This window comes from Monoraphidium neglectum (genome assembly GCF_000611645.1).
Source record: "Monoraphidium neglectum strain SAG 48.87 unplaced genomic scaffold scaffold01575, whole genome shotgun sequence".
Taxonomy (NCBI): domain Eukaryota; kingdom Viridiplantae; phylum Chlorophyta; class Chlorophyceae; order Sphaeropleales; family Selenastraceae; genus Monoraphidium; species Monoraphidium neglectum.
Genome location: NW_014012053.1, coordinates 1 through 13,115, shown reverse-complemented (window position 1 = coordinate 13,115; position 13,115 = coordinate 1). Strand labels below are relative to the sequence as shown.

At 66.9% G+C, this 13,115-nt stretch overlaps 5 protein-coding genes across 5 annotated transcripts; all 5 read right to left on the bottom strand.

The window, feature by feature from the left end:
* Window positions 1-1,573: 1,573 nt before the first annotated feature.
* Window positions 1,574-3,877, bottom strand: MNEG_8347 (hypothetical protein; the record flags this gene model as incomplete). The annotated part of the gene is made up of 5 exons (XM_014043184.1): window positions 1,574-1,657; window positions 2,063-2,221; window positions 2,591-2,947; window positions 3,239-3,597; window positions 3,826-3,877. 5 exons carry the CDS (start codon window positions 3,875-3,877, stop codon window positions 1,574-1,576), a joined length of 1,011 nt encoding a protein of 336 aa, XP_013898638.1.
* Window positions 3,878-4,637: 760 nt separating this feature from the next.
* Window positions 4,638-6,369, bottom strand: MNEG_8346 (hypothetical protein; the record flags this gene model as incomplete). Its single annotated transcript, XM_014043183.1, has 4 exons — window positions 4,638-5,339; window positions 5,625-5,785; window positions 6,044-6,189; window positions 6,356-6,369. 4 exons carry the CDS (start codon window positions 6,367-6,369, stop codon window positions 4,638-4,640), a joined length of 1,023 nt encoding a protein of 340 aa, XP_013898637.1.
* Window positions 6,370-6,988: 619 nt separating this feature from the next.
* On the bottom strand, window positions 6,989-8,111 carry MNEG_8345 (hypothetical protein; the record flags this gene model as incomplete). The annotated part of the gene is made up of 3 exons (XM_014043182.1): window positions 6,989-7,113; window positions 7,461-7,528; window positions 7,918-8,111. The coding sequence occupies 3 exons, from the start codon at window positions 8,109-8,111 to the stop codon at window positions 6,989-6,991; spliced, it is 387 nt and encodes a 128-aa protein (XP_013898636.1).
* Window positions 8,112-8,356: 245 nt separating this feature from the next.
* Window positions 8,357-9,253, bottom strand: MNEG_8344 (hypothetical protein; the record flags this gene model as incomplete). The annotated part of the gene is made up of 3 exons (XM_014043181.1): window positions 8,357-8,662; window positions 8,839-8,985; window positions 9,143-9,253. The coding sequence occupies 3 exons, from the start codon at window positions 9,251-9,253 to the stop codon at window positions 8,357-8,359; spliced, it is 564 nt and encodes a 187-aa protein (XP_013898635.1).
* Window positions 9,254-11,003: 1,750 nt separating this feature from the next.
* Window positions 11,004-12,886, bottom strand: MNEG_8343 (hypothetical protein; the record flags this gene model as incomplete). The annotated part of the gene is made up of 4 exons (XM_014043180.1): window positions 11,004-11,270; window positions 11,670-11,862; window positions 12,041-12,563; window positions 12,796-12,886. The coding sequence occupies 4 exons, from the start codon at window positions 12,884-12,886 to the stop codon at window positions 11,004-11,006; spliced, it is 1,074 nt and encodes a 357-aa protein (XP_013898634.1).
* Between the last annotated feature and the right edge of the window lie 229 nt (window positions 12,887-13,115).

The window sequence follows — 13,115 nt, the reverse complement described above, 5'->3', positions numbered from 1 at the left end:
GACACAACCTGCACCCCCCAACCCCCAACCCCCACCTGTTGAAGAGCAGGTATGAGTTGTTGTCGCTGATGGAGTAGAGGGCCCACAGGATGTCCTCCTCGCTGCACGTGGCGGTCCTGGGGGCGGTTGGGGGGCGGTTCAGGGTTGGTTGGATCCGGTTTGGATCGGTTTGAGCGGGGTTGCGGTCGGATGAAGGTCGGTTGGGGCTTGGTCGGGGGATTTCCAGGGCGGTTGATGGGTGGGGCACTTCAAGTGGCATCATGCCAGGCCAGGATGACGGACGATCGGACGTCGGGGGGTCATTGGATGTCACGGACAGGGGTCCCACCCTCAACACTCCCCTCCCCTGTGAGGTTGCAGGCCGGCCGCCCAGCCGCCAGGGCGGCTCGCAGCTCGGGGCCGTCTGCCAGTCCTTCCCACCCAAGCGCCGCAGCGCGCTCGCGAATGCCCTCCTCCCCCCTCCCAGTCTCAGGTTCCAGCCCCGAGCCCCCTCTACGACGAGGCCGCGCCCCGCCCCGGCCCACCTGTACTTTTTCGACAGCGCCTCCCGCGCGCGCTCCTTGGCGCGGATGTCTCTCTGGACCTCGTGGCGCGGCCGCCCCCGGGACATGATCTCCCCCGTCGCCAGCGCCACCTGCGGCGCGGCAGTCAAGAATTAAACATCACTTACCGAGCAGGACGCTGCCAATGAGGGACGCCGGTCTGCAGGCATGATTCGAGTAGAATTTGCGCAGAAGCGCCCCCGTATGCTGCGCCGCCAACCAAAGGGCCGTCAGCCGCGCCCCTGCTGCGCGGGAACGCCCCTCAACAGCGCCCGCCTCCGCGGCTGGAGTAGGGCCGCCGGCGCCGCCGCCGGGCTCGCTCACGCCCCACCGATTGGGGCGCGGCAGTCGGCAGCCCAACAAGCCACGAGGCAGTGCCGACGTGACACAAGCGCCACAGCTGAGGACGCCGCGCACGAAGCCGACCCTGGCCCCCAAAGCTTGAGGACGCGCGGGGAACAGAAACTTCAACACTACACGCTAAGCCCTGAATCCTTAGAAACCCAAAACCCCTGGAGCCCTAAACCCTGAAAACCCCAGATCCTCACCAGCGGGTCGTCAAGCAGGGCGCCCGCACCGCCTGCCTCCAGGGCGTCCCCCACGGTCCTCAGCCGCCGCACGCAGCTGAACTCCAGGAGCTCCCTTATAGCCGGCTGGGACGAGTCCATCAGGCTGGGGAGCGGCGGTCGCGGGAAGGTGGGCGGGCGCGACGCAGGCGCGGCGGAGATGAGATTGGAAGAGAGGGGCAACAGGGGAACAGACAGGTGTGTTGGAGGGGTCGTCGGCCGCTTGCGCCGGGCGGACCTCTCGGATAGACCTCAGACCTAAGACGCGTTGCATGCACAAATATTGATCAGATCGAGGGGCTGACAGACCCCTGCATGTGAGGCGGCCATCACAGGCGCGACCGCCACCGTCCGCCAATCATCGGCGTGCTGGGAGGTTCATGAGTGACAGAGCTGTTCATACAAGACAGTCCAGAAAACAATACAGATGCATAGACTCGGAACACATAAACCAATGTGGTATGCTCACAGGTACATGAGCTTGCCGTACTCGCCCCTCATCTTGTCGGGGTTCATCACCTTGTAGCGCCGCCCGATCTCAAACACGTCCTGGGCGGACGGCGGGGGGTGGCAAGGACGGGCCGCGATGGGCTGGCGCGCGCCACAAGCGCAAGGGCCCTTGTCCACTGCCCCAACAAAGGCACGCGCCCAGAGGGCCGCTGTGGCGCCGGCCCTGTTGTCGCGCCGCAGCGTGAAGGCCCCGGCCAACCTCTCGGCCACCGCTGCCTCCACCGACGCGGCCGGCCCGCTGCTGGCGCCGACTGCCTCGCGCTCCGTGCCGTGCCAGGCCTCTGAAACCCCCGGCCCTCTGTGCCACACCCTGGCCCCCCTCCCTGGCAAACCCGCTGGCACCACCCTTGCCCCCCCCCTTGGCACCCCCCTTACACCCCCTTTGGCAACCCCCCTCTGCCACCCCTGGGCACACACCCCAAGGGCACCTCCTGAACACCCCACCTGGAAGAACTCCGCGTTGTCCCCAAACTCTCGGTCCGCCACCAGCTGCTGCCCCCGCTTGTAGTCCTGCGCCACCACCAGGCCGCTCAGGATGGCGCACAGGTCCCGGATCTGGGCGGTCACGCGCGCGCTCTTGCTGCGCCACGTCAGCACGTCCACCTGAGGCGCGGATGAACGTTTTCGAGAGGAGGGTTGTCGGACGCGGAGCGACGTGCGAGCGCGCGTGTGCCGGGGTGCCGTCTAGCCTCGACTGACTGGCAGCGGGCCGCCCGCTGACGGGGAGCGCGGCGTCCCCTGACTTGGTGATGAGAAAAAGCCGCCGCCGCCGCTACCGCTCGCGACGCACGCTGCTTGCCCTGGCGGCCGTGCCTGTCGCTGCAGGCGCTGCTGAAACGAGGCTTCTTCTCAGGACAAGCCGCCCGCGCAACACTGGCTCGCCACTTTTGCAAGGGGTGCGAAGAGTTGCGGCACGAGCAGAACACCCAGCCGCAGGCCGGCGAGAGCCACCCCCCTACGCGCAACGCGCACCTTGTCCGTGTATTCAGATACGTTGAGCGCCGCCTCAAGCAGCCGCAGCAGCCGCCGCTCGTCGAGCTTGAGCCGCAGCGGGATGAAACGGCACCGCTCCCGCATCCCCGCGCCCGCGCCGCCCACGCCCACGCCCGCCAGCGCCGCTGCGGCCGCCGCCTGCTCGAGCGACGAGCGCGGCTGCAGGCCTGCCCCCGCCCCTGCCGCAGCGGCGGCCGCCGGGCCGCCGTCGCCGCCGTTGGCGTCGCCGGCGCTGCCGTCGGCGCTGCTGCGGCGGCTGCTGCTGCTGGGGGCGCCCGCGTCGTCCTCCTTGAGGCGCTTGCTCTCGATGTCGCTGTCGACCGCCATAAGCTCGGCCTGCAGTCGCAGATTTTGCGGCGTACGGTTGCCTGTCGAATTGCAAGCCCCTCCGTCAACAAAGCATGAGCAAACGTACGGCTTGTGTGACCGCACACGTTGCGGACAGCAACGCCGCCGGAGTTGCCTACTCCTGGTGAGCCTGACTGCTGAATACGAGTGCAGGCGGCACGCCGCCCCCCCTCCAACGCTGGTTGCACGCCCGCGCATGTTGCCGCCCCGATTCAAGTCGCACCCGCCCCTCCCCCCTCTTGACCCCGCGCCGCCGGGGCCCCTGGCAACAACCCGCACCTGCTGCGACGACCGCTTGGAGCGCTCCGCGTCGGCCCTCTGCTGGTCTGCAAAGTGCCGCGCCTCCAGAGCCGCCTGCTCAAGCTGCAGCCGCAGCCGCTGCATCTGCTCAACGATCGCTGCGGCGGGCGCCGGCGGCGCCGGTGCTGCGCCGCCCCCGACGCCGCCGCCGTTGGCCGAGGGGTCCTGAGCTAGCAGGAGCTGCAGCGACTCGCTGAGCGCGGCGGCCTGCTGCAGCAGCGCGTCGGCCGAGCTGGATTTGTCCGCCGCAAACTCGGCGAGCTGCTCAGCGTACACGCGCAGCCGCTGGGCGCGGTCGGCGGCGTCCGCCTCCGCCTTCATGCGCAGCATGCGCTCGTCTGCGGGGCCGTGCGGGCGCATGGGACCGCATGGAGTGCATGCGGATGGCGGTGGAGCGAAGAGCAGCTGGCGTTGTGCTTTGGCGAGTTTGGGGCAGCGGGAGCGGCGGGGCAGCAGCACTCATGCAGCACACGCCGCCAGGCCGGCTGCTCAAGGAGCTGCACGGATTACGCGCTGAACAATGCAATAAGCGATCCCTGAGTCCGTACGACAAACAAACAACCCACCTTGCAGGGTGGTCTCCTCCAGATCGACGGCCTTGGCCGCCGGCTCCTGCATGCTAGCCTCCTCGCCATCTAGCACCCGCGTTAGGGCTGCATGATGGGCAGCGTGTTCTGCTGTCATGCCTGTGCGACGGCGTGAGGCCTGCGGAGTGAATGCAGCCTGCCACCAGTTGCTTATGCTTGGGAACATGAAGGGAACGCGCTCATGGTGGGCGCCTGAGTGGTATGGGATCGGTGGCGTGAGTGCGCCGCCCAAACCCCCAGCGGCGGCAGCTCTCCTGCCGGGGTCCCTCGAATTCAAACGTGCCACCACACTGGGAGTGCTGCTGGACCTCGACAGCTTCTGAAGTTGCTTGTGGGCCACAAAGACAGCGCTATGGTCGTAGCTGGGGCCCTGCCAGCAGGACAAGCCCAAGGACTGAAAGTACAGAACCCACCAATGGGGTCAGGCGTGCAAGGCACAGTGAACCTGGCCCTGCCCAACCGCAACCATTCACCCCTGATGATGCCGCTGCCAGTGCGGCTGTGTCTAGACCGTGTGAGGCATGTCAGTGTGTTTGCATAGCGCAGTGTAGATGCTTGTGCTGGGTCAACATGAGCACTCGGCATGCCATCCATAGCAACAGCTCGCATCCCGGTGGATGGCGGACAAACTCAACAGCAATTTTGGAAGCAGCGGCGTCATTTGCAGCAAATCTGAAAACAGTGGCGTCGTTTTGCAGCAGGCAATGGTGTTGCGAAAGAGACATGATGAATGAGAAGGAGTGCAGCCATGCATCCTGTGTGAGGGGGGGCGAGCAAGCCAGGTTCAGCGTTCAGGGAAACGCCGCCACCAGCAGTGCGACAAGCCCCAGACATCGCGGAAGCAGGGCAGCCCCGCGTGCAACCGCACCCCCCTTGGCGGCCGGCATTGCCGAGGCCACAGGCGCGCGCGAGCCCGCGGGCGTGAGTGCAGAAGCGTCGGCGGAGTCAGCCTTCTCGGCCAGCGGCGCCAAGCGGGCCGGCACGCTGCTTTTTGACGGCGCGCCGGCCGTCTCAGCGGCGATTGCGAGGGCAGCGTCGAACTTGCCCTCCCTGATGAGCCGCGCGCGCTCGAGGCTGACTGTCATGCTGCCGGCGCTCTCACAAGCCTCGCGGTCGCGCCGCGAGCCGCACAGCGCCGCCAAGCGGAACAGCGCGCTGCCCCCGCCGCCCGCCTGAGACGCCTCCTCCGGCCCCAACATCCCCACGACCGACCCCGCCTCAGTCGGCACGCAGTCAGCCTTCTGGTAAGCGCGCCGCGCCTGCGCCGACCCGCTCGCCCACGGCGGCAGCGGCCCGCCGCGGGCCGTGCACAGGCCGCCGGGCCGCTCGGCGCAGCTGTCCTTGCCGACAACCCTGCTGCATTCGAGCATCCGCTGGATCGCGGCCTCGTCCGCTGGGCTGGGCCCGCCGCCGCTTTGCAAATCAATCAAGTCGAACGCCGCCCTCAGCGCGAGCTCGCTGGTGGCTCGCTGTCCCAGTGCACAGCCTGGGGGCTGTGCGCGGGTGCGTGGTGCGGATGGACGTGGGTGGCGGGGGGCCGCTGCGAGGGGCGGCGACTTGTGGCTGCCCGATTTCCGTAGTGAGGTGGGTTGCGGGGCAGCAGAGTTTGTGACAATGCACAAGCAGCGGAAGTCATGCATTGCAGGCTTGGCAGTTTGGTTTCAGCCAGGCTAAGCGCTTGCAGGCAGGGCTTTGCGAGAGGTACACGCATTTGCCTTGCGAAACAGAAGCGGCCGTTGGCTTCTTCTCGTGGAAAGGCCTCATTGGGGCATGCGCACCTGCGCGGTTGCGTTCCAGGCGCACCCGTCCCCCGCGGGCGCCGCCTCGCAGTCGGCCCGCGTGGCGCGCGGCGCGCACGCCTCCAGGGCAGCGGTCATGCGGAACGCGACGCGGACCATGCCGCTGGCGGGGGCCCGCGTTAAGAAGGACGACACCGCGCCTGGGATTGCAAGGGGCAGAGGGCCCGAGGGCAGGCGGCGCAGGCGGCGGGCAGGGAGTTGGCGGCTTGGCTTTTGGAGCCGCGTTCCAGGTCACGCATGGCGGCACAGCTCGCCCCACAATGGAGACTCGCCCGAACTGCTGGCCATTACTTAAATCCATGACTTGCGGTTTAAGCCGCTTTCCCCGTCAATGAGCTGGTGCGTGCGACTTATGAGGTGTGACTAGGTGCGGACCGACAGACCAAACGCGGGCTCACCGTATGCTGACGCGCACAGCGCAAAGCTGGGATACCACACACATTGCGGCACAACCCGCGTGTCTTGCGTCGGCGCCGTCTGAGCCGCCGCGCACTGTGCAAGCAGCAGGAGCGCCGCGGCGCAGGCCAGGCCGGCGGCGTTCGGCCTGCCACGGTCGATGGGGGCACATTGGCGGGAGCGCACACAGCTTGGTGCTGTCGTGCGTGCGGTCGGCTGCAGAGCTGGTGGCCACGTGAGCAACAGCGAGTAGGAGTCGACTCACATGAAAACAATTGCAGTATGCGTGTGCAATTTATGCCATACATGCCCACCTTATCTGCTGCATGTTGTGGCTGGACATTGGCATGCTGCTGCTGCGGTGCTCAGGCCACAGCAGCTCGAGGTGATGGCGGGAGACGCAGGCTCTGCCCGGGTCTTGCCTGCGCCCCGCTGTATCCACGGCAGCAAACCCTCAGTGATGACCTCAGACCGGTTGAACTTTGTATCCAGAGACACGTGCCGTACGTACGTGAGGGTTCGGTTCCAGGACGATCAGGTGGCCGGCCCCGACGATGTCAGCATTTCACATTAACGCATACGCACACATCACTGCTGCGTATTAAAAACTTCACCTGGCTGCCCCCGCTGACACGCGCCGTCACTGCAGTCACCGCAGTGTGTGGGCCTGCTGCCAGCGCTAGAAGGCCCTTGCGAATCGCATCGCGATGCCAGGTGAAGGTAGCTGCAAACATACGAGCATTACCAGTCGCACCACTGCTGTTGAAGGCAACAATACCTGACTGTCAGCCAAGCGCTCATCTTGCGGGATATGCACCTGCCAAGTTGCTGGAAACAGATACAGCTTGATAGTCGGTCGATGCGAAAATGTTACAAAGCCTGCGCGCGTCTGGCTAAGCAAAAGAAACCCCGGGACAACACGCACGCTGATGTCATCACCACCCGCGTCAGCCGCCACCCGCGGGCCGCAGCACGCGCAGCGCGTCAGCCTCTGCAGACTCAAGCGCCCACTCGTGGGCCGTCGCCTCCCAGGCCGCCTTCTCGCTCTTGAACACAGCCACAGCGTCAAAGCCTGGGCAGGGTTTGACAGGGGGCGAGCGGACTCGTGACAGTGATGGGGAGCACCGGCAGCGAGCTCGCTCCTCGTGTGTGTGTGTGTGTGTGTGTGTGTGTGTGTGTGTGTTCGTCTGGGAATGCCGGAGCACGCGTGTGTGTTGTGTGTGAGTGTGTCTATGGATTTGCGCGAAAAGCATGTGGAGGCGGGTCAGGCGCATGGCACTGGCTGTATTCTCCAGGTCCGCCATTGCCCATGACCCCGGGAGACGAGCTGTCACTCCCCACCACCCCCACGCCCCCAAACACACACATACACAGACAAGTGCGCACATGCACACACACACACACGGGCAAGCCCCTCACCCGCCCCCGGCGTCGCGCCCATGGCCATCTGGCGCCGCATGAGCTCAGCATCATCCACAGTGTCCTCTCTAGGGGATTGCAATGTTGGTGGCAGGGTTGAGGGGGCGACGGGTTGAGGGCTGCAGGGTTGGAAGGGTGGCCAGTACTCTACAGCTGATTGTGTATGCCTGCGCCCACACGCAATAGTGATTGTGTGTGTGCACGATTTGCTGTGTGTGTGTGTTGTGTGTGTGTGTGTGTGTGTGAGTGTGTGTGTGTTGTGTCGTTGTGTGTGCGCGCTCTTGTCTTGATACACAGACAGTGTATCAAGGACGGCCATTCCCACTGTCCCAGCCACCCTCTCACCCCCCATCCCCACGCCACAAGAGCGCGCGTTGGCCCCTCCAGCGGGCCCCCCCCCTCGCGCGCCCCCACGAGCCCGCACCACCGGCCGTGCCCCCGCCCCCCGCGGCCCCACCTGAACACGAGGCTGAAGGGCCCCCTGCTGCTGAAGAGCAGCAGAATGTAGTACGACAGCCCCGTGAAATATGACACGTCCAGGGAGGCGAGGTCGACCCCGCGCTGCAGCATGGGGCGGAAGCGGGGGGACAGGGAAAAGGGCACCTTGCCCATGACAAAGCCGCTGAAGAAGAACGACACGATGGTACCCATCAGGATCTGGGGTTAAAGGTTTTGGGTTGAGGGTTTTGGGGGCGAGGGTTTGAGGTGGAGGAGCTGGAGGAGGAGGGTTTTGGGGTGAGGGCTTTTGGGTTTGGGTTTTGGGGTTGACAAGGCGGGGTTAAGGGTTGTGGGAAGGGAAGGATGGCCAGCGCGGAGGCTCAGGGAGTGCCAAGGGGGCGGGGGTGAGGAGACGGCTGGATGGAGCGCACCCAAGGGAGCAGGCAAGAGGCTGAGTGCTAGCAAGTGGCCGCGGCCAGCCCCTGGCCGTCCGGGACGGCGCAGAGCTCGCCCCTCAGCGCCAGCCGCAGCCCTGAGTCGCCTCGCGCCGCGAGCCACGCCGCGCCCAGCCGCAGCGCCCCTGGCTCCGTGGCAGCGGGTGGCACACCGCCAGTCCGCATCATGTACCGGTACGCCCGGCCGCTCGCCTGCGGCACCATGCCCGTGAGGTTCTTCTTCATCATGTCCGCCATCATGGAGGGGTCTGTCACCATGGCCTCGTGCATGGCGCGGGTCTGGGGCTTGGCGCTGAACAAGCCCGAGTCCTTTGTTTGAGAGAATAAAGTTTCAGGGGCGGGAGAGCGCCCGTGAGGCGGTTGCAAGCAGGTGGATGGGTAGGCGTTGCGACCAGGCGGGGCAGCGTACAGCAGTGCATGTCATGTGCAGGGCTCGTCGGGAGCTGGATGGTGGAGGCGCATGGCCGGGCCGCAGCTTGGCGCACCTTATCCGCGAAAAAGTCCTTGCGCATGCGCAGCGCGCCCTCGGGCAGCCAGTTGCCGAGCTGCCGCACGCGCCCGCTGCGCGCGGCCGCCTGCATCTCCCGCACCTCTGGCAGCTCCTTGTCCGGCGGGGGCGCGGCGGCCATGGCCTGCGCGCCCGCCCAATACAGGCGCGCGGATCGTGTCGCGTGCAGGCTGCGCTCAGCAGACGCGGCTCCGGCGGAAGCGTTGTGCCGGATGACAGCGTGGCAGGGTGCTGTTGGCACTGCGGGGACTGCACGGTGGCAGAGCCGTTCCAGGACGCACCTGGTGCATGTACTGCATCACCAGCTTCATCAGCACGATGAACAGCGTGAGCGGGACGAAGACCCAGTCCCGCACATCGCTGTCCAGCACTAACAAGTGTGGCCGCGCCATTGTGAGTGGCTCTATGACATATACGGACTGTACTTTCTCAGATCTACGTCCCTGCTAGAATGACAGATCACATACGGGAGCGTGTTCGCTTCACCACATCCGCGACGCCTACGATGGCTCCGAGTTGCATGTGCAGCCATGCACGTCCATCTTCGGTGCTGCTGCTTGCCCCTGCAATGTACGGTACCGGGAGCAGTTATGCCTGGGCGGTGACGTCTTGTGCACCCAACTGACGCATTAGTGCATTGGGTTTGCTGGTGCGGCATCAGTACAGCCACAGCCACATCCCAGCCCCGCCCAGGTTACTGCAGCAAATGCCTAGTTTGACAGAGTCTCAGACGTGAACCAGGAGACGTTGCAGGCGCCAGCGCGTTGCAGTGCTGCTGTGTCGAGTCGATTGGGCCCTGGGCCTGGCCTCCCATGGCACCCGGGTGCGAGCCCAATATGCAGCTGCCGCGCCTTCCACGTCAACATCACAGCAGCAGCAAGGGGCGGGAGAAAATCACCGGACGGGCCCACGACCGACCATGCGCGCCATGCACAGCGCGCTTGCGATGGTGATGTGTGTGCCCGCCTGCCACAGCACATCCTGCATGGCGATCTCTTGACAACGCCCTGGTGCCACAACAGATTACTCAATTTGACGTCAGCAGGTGCGTGATGTGAGGTGACCAGCTATACATAATCTTGTCCCATTTAGTCACAGGCCCTCTCATCAACATCAACCGTCGCATCTCATTGCTTTGCGGGAATTCAATGAGTGAAGCAGCCAGCCGTGCGGCCGCGGATCAACGTCACAGTCTCCTAAGCCATGACATCACGATGACATCACCGACGACAGCCCAGACCAGGCACTGCGGCGCCCTGAGGCAGCGCTTATTGCAGGCGACCGGGGCGCACCCGCGGTGGGGAAAAAGGTCAAAGGCGGGACTCCGAGGGTGGGGAGGAGGCTGCGGCACAATAATGGGGTGGGGACAAGGGGCAGGGGCGCGGCGGTTTCAGCCGCTAGAGCATCGGCGTCCAAACGGCCGGCGCAGAAGAGAGCCAGTGCGAGCGGGGGCAGCATTTAGTGTGTGGCCGGCGGCCGACGCGGGGGTTGCGCGCTTGTGCAGCGGCGCCCGCGGCCCGGCGCGGTTTGTTCCGGCTAGGGTGTAGGTATGCGTGCCTAAAGGTATCAGACTGAGGTTCCTGTTTCAGAGCCCCCGCAGGGGCTCTCCAAATTTGCATCCTGGATCTGGCCCGTGGCCCTCTCTCAACGACAAGCAACTTTGGCGTCATGCCTAGGGGTGGAGCCCTGTTGGGCCGTTCGCAACGGGACGAAAAAGTGTTGGCCTGGCCGCGGGGCGGGAGGCTGAAGAGGCGGAAGTTCATCCATCGGAGGCGCACGCGACAGTGGCGGCCCCAGGCGCCGCGTGCCCGCCGGCGCGCGGCGCACGGCCCCTGGGGCCCGAATTGCGAGGTCGGATCGCGTGCGGCGGCCTGGGCCAGGCCCGACGCCATAAATGCGACCGCCGCGGCGGCGCGGCGGCTGCCGCTGTCCGCGCGCATCAATCAATCTTCTCGCGCAAAAAATCGGCGCCATGCATTCAGACGTTGTGCGTGCGCGCCGGGCCAGGCGCGCCGGCCCCCTCGGCTTTCGAGTGACAGCATAGGCGGGCTTAATGTGACAAGGGATGACGTCAGTCAGGAGGAGAAGCAAACCCCTGACGGGCGAGAGTGCGCAGCGCCCGCGCGTGTGAATGGCGGCCGCCTACGTCCGCAGCGCCGCCGGCGCAGCGGCGCCTAGGCCGCCTGCCTCCTCTTCCATGGCCGCCAAAAGGTCGACCGGCGACGGGAAGAACGGCCAGGAGTAGACCGCCCACCGCGCGGACTGCGTCGCGCTCATGACGGACTGCAGCGCGAGCGCGAGCGACGCGAGCGCGGACTGCTCCGACGACAGGGCGGCCGCGAGGCGCAAGGGGAGGCGGCCGTCGGCGTAGGCGCGAGCGTCGCCGGAGGCCAGGGCCCGCTCCAGCTCCTGGGGTGGGGGGCGGGGCATGGCAGAGCGCGTGCGTGATAAAGGGCGTGTGCATGACAGAGAGAAGAAGCGCAAACACATGTGTGTATGTGTTATTTTTGGGGCAAAGAGTGTGTCACACACGCACACACACGCACGCACACACATACGCACACAAAGGCAAGTGCTTGTATGGGAAGGGAGGGGCAAGCACAAACATGTGTGCGCTTGTCGCGTGGAGCATGTGTTAGGGGCATGAGCGAGCCCAGAGCTGACACCCATTGCTGCTGCACGGGCGTCGCGGCGTGCCTGCATGCATGAATGCACGCGTTGCTGATGAGGAGAAAGGGCAACGCGAGTCAGCAGAGGGCAGCCGAACCAACCCCTGCGTGGTACAGCCCCTGCGCCGCGGCCCCTGACCTGCGCCAGCGCCCTCCTCTCAGACCGCGCCGCGGCGCGGCCGTCTCGGTAGATAGCGTAGCAGCCGAGCGCAGCCGCGCGCTGCGCCGGGCTGAGCCCGAGCTGCGCCAGCACAGAGCGCCAGTGCGCGTCAGAGGGCGCGGCCAGGGCGGCCGTCGCCAGGTTTGTGCAGAACAGGGCGCAGGCGGCGGTCCTGCCGGCGGTTGAGGCGGTTGGAGCACGGAGGGCGCGTCAGGATGCGGGCCCAGCCGGCGCGGGCGCCAAGGAAGCACCGGCCCGAGCGGGAGGCCGCGATGCTTCCGCGGCGCGCGAGCCCGCAAGGCAGGCAAGGCGGGCCCGCGTTCTCATGGGATCGCGCGCCAGCGACTCACCGGTTACGCAGGGCCAATCCGGACAGCCCCTCCAGCAACTCCTCCACCGCCGCGGCCACGTCGCGGCCCGCCGCCGCGGCTCCCAGGCTGCGACCCTGCGCGTCCGCGGCCTGCACGAGGGCCGCCAGGCGGGCGACCGCGGCGCCGTACCAGCCTATGACGCCGCGCGAGTGGCCCTGCATCGGCGGCAGTCGGGGCGCCGCGGGCGTGGGCGCCGGCGCGGGCGCGGCGGGCTGCGGGGGGGCGGTGGCGTGCCAGGGCTGCTGCTCTTGGTGGTGCTGCTGATAGTGCTGCCACGACTGCTGCTGCTGCTGCTGCTGCTGCTGCTGCTGGTGGCGACCGGACCACTGGTGCTGGTGGTAGTGGCGGTGCCGGATTATGCTGAACTGGCACTCGTGGTGCTGCTCAGAGTCACTCGAGTGCTCGCCTGGCGCCGCCGCCGCCGCCGCGGCCTTCGACGGCGCGAGCGCGGCGGCGCGGTCTGCGGCTGCCGCGAACGCACTAGCCGCAGCCCCGCCGCTGCCTGGAGGCGGGGGGAGAGTGGGGAACAGGTCAAGGGGCGTGGTGGGTGTGCTGGGGCTGGGTGCTGCCGTTTCCAGGAGGGGGGAGTGATGGCATCGAAGCGCCTCCGCTGTGCACTTCCAAGACCACCCCTTGATACTGCGGCCGGCTGGGGCTGGGTACAACACCCGAGGGGCACCCTGAGTCCTGAAGCCCGCTTGCCCAACCCGCCCATCTGGCGCCCCTGCCCTCACCGGTGGATGCCGCGCGGATGAGGCCCGATCCCTCAGTCGTAACCTGGTACCCGACCGTACCCCCCAGACCATGGCCGCCCCCGCCGCCCATGCGCCCGCAGGCCGCCGGCTGCGGCGCCGCGGGCGCGTCGGGCGGCGGGGGGGTGGCGGGGTGACCAGGCCAAGTCGGGGTCGCGCAGTCGCCGCTGTAGGAGCGCAGGGCGGTCGCCGGGGGCGTGCCGGCGCGGATGGCCAGGCTGCGCGCCCCCAGCTCGTCACATAGCGAATGCAGCGGCGCCCCCTGGTGGGGCGGCGCGGCCTGCCGCTCGTGCTCCTGCGCC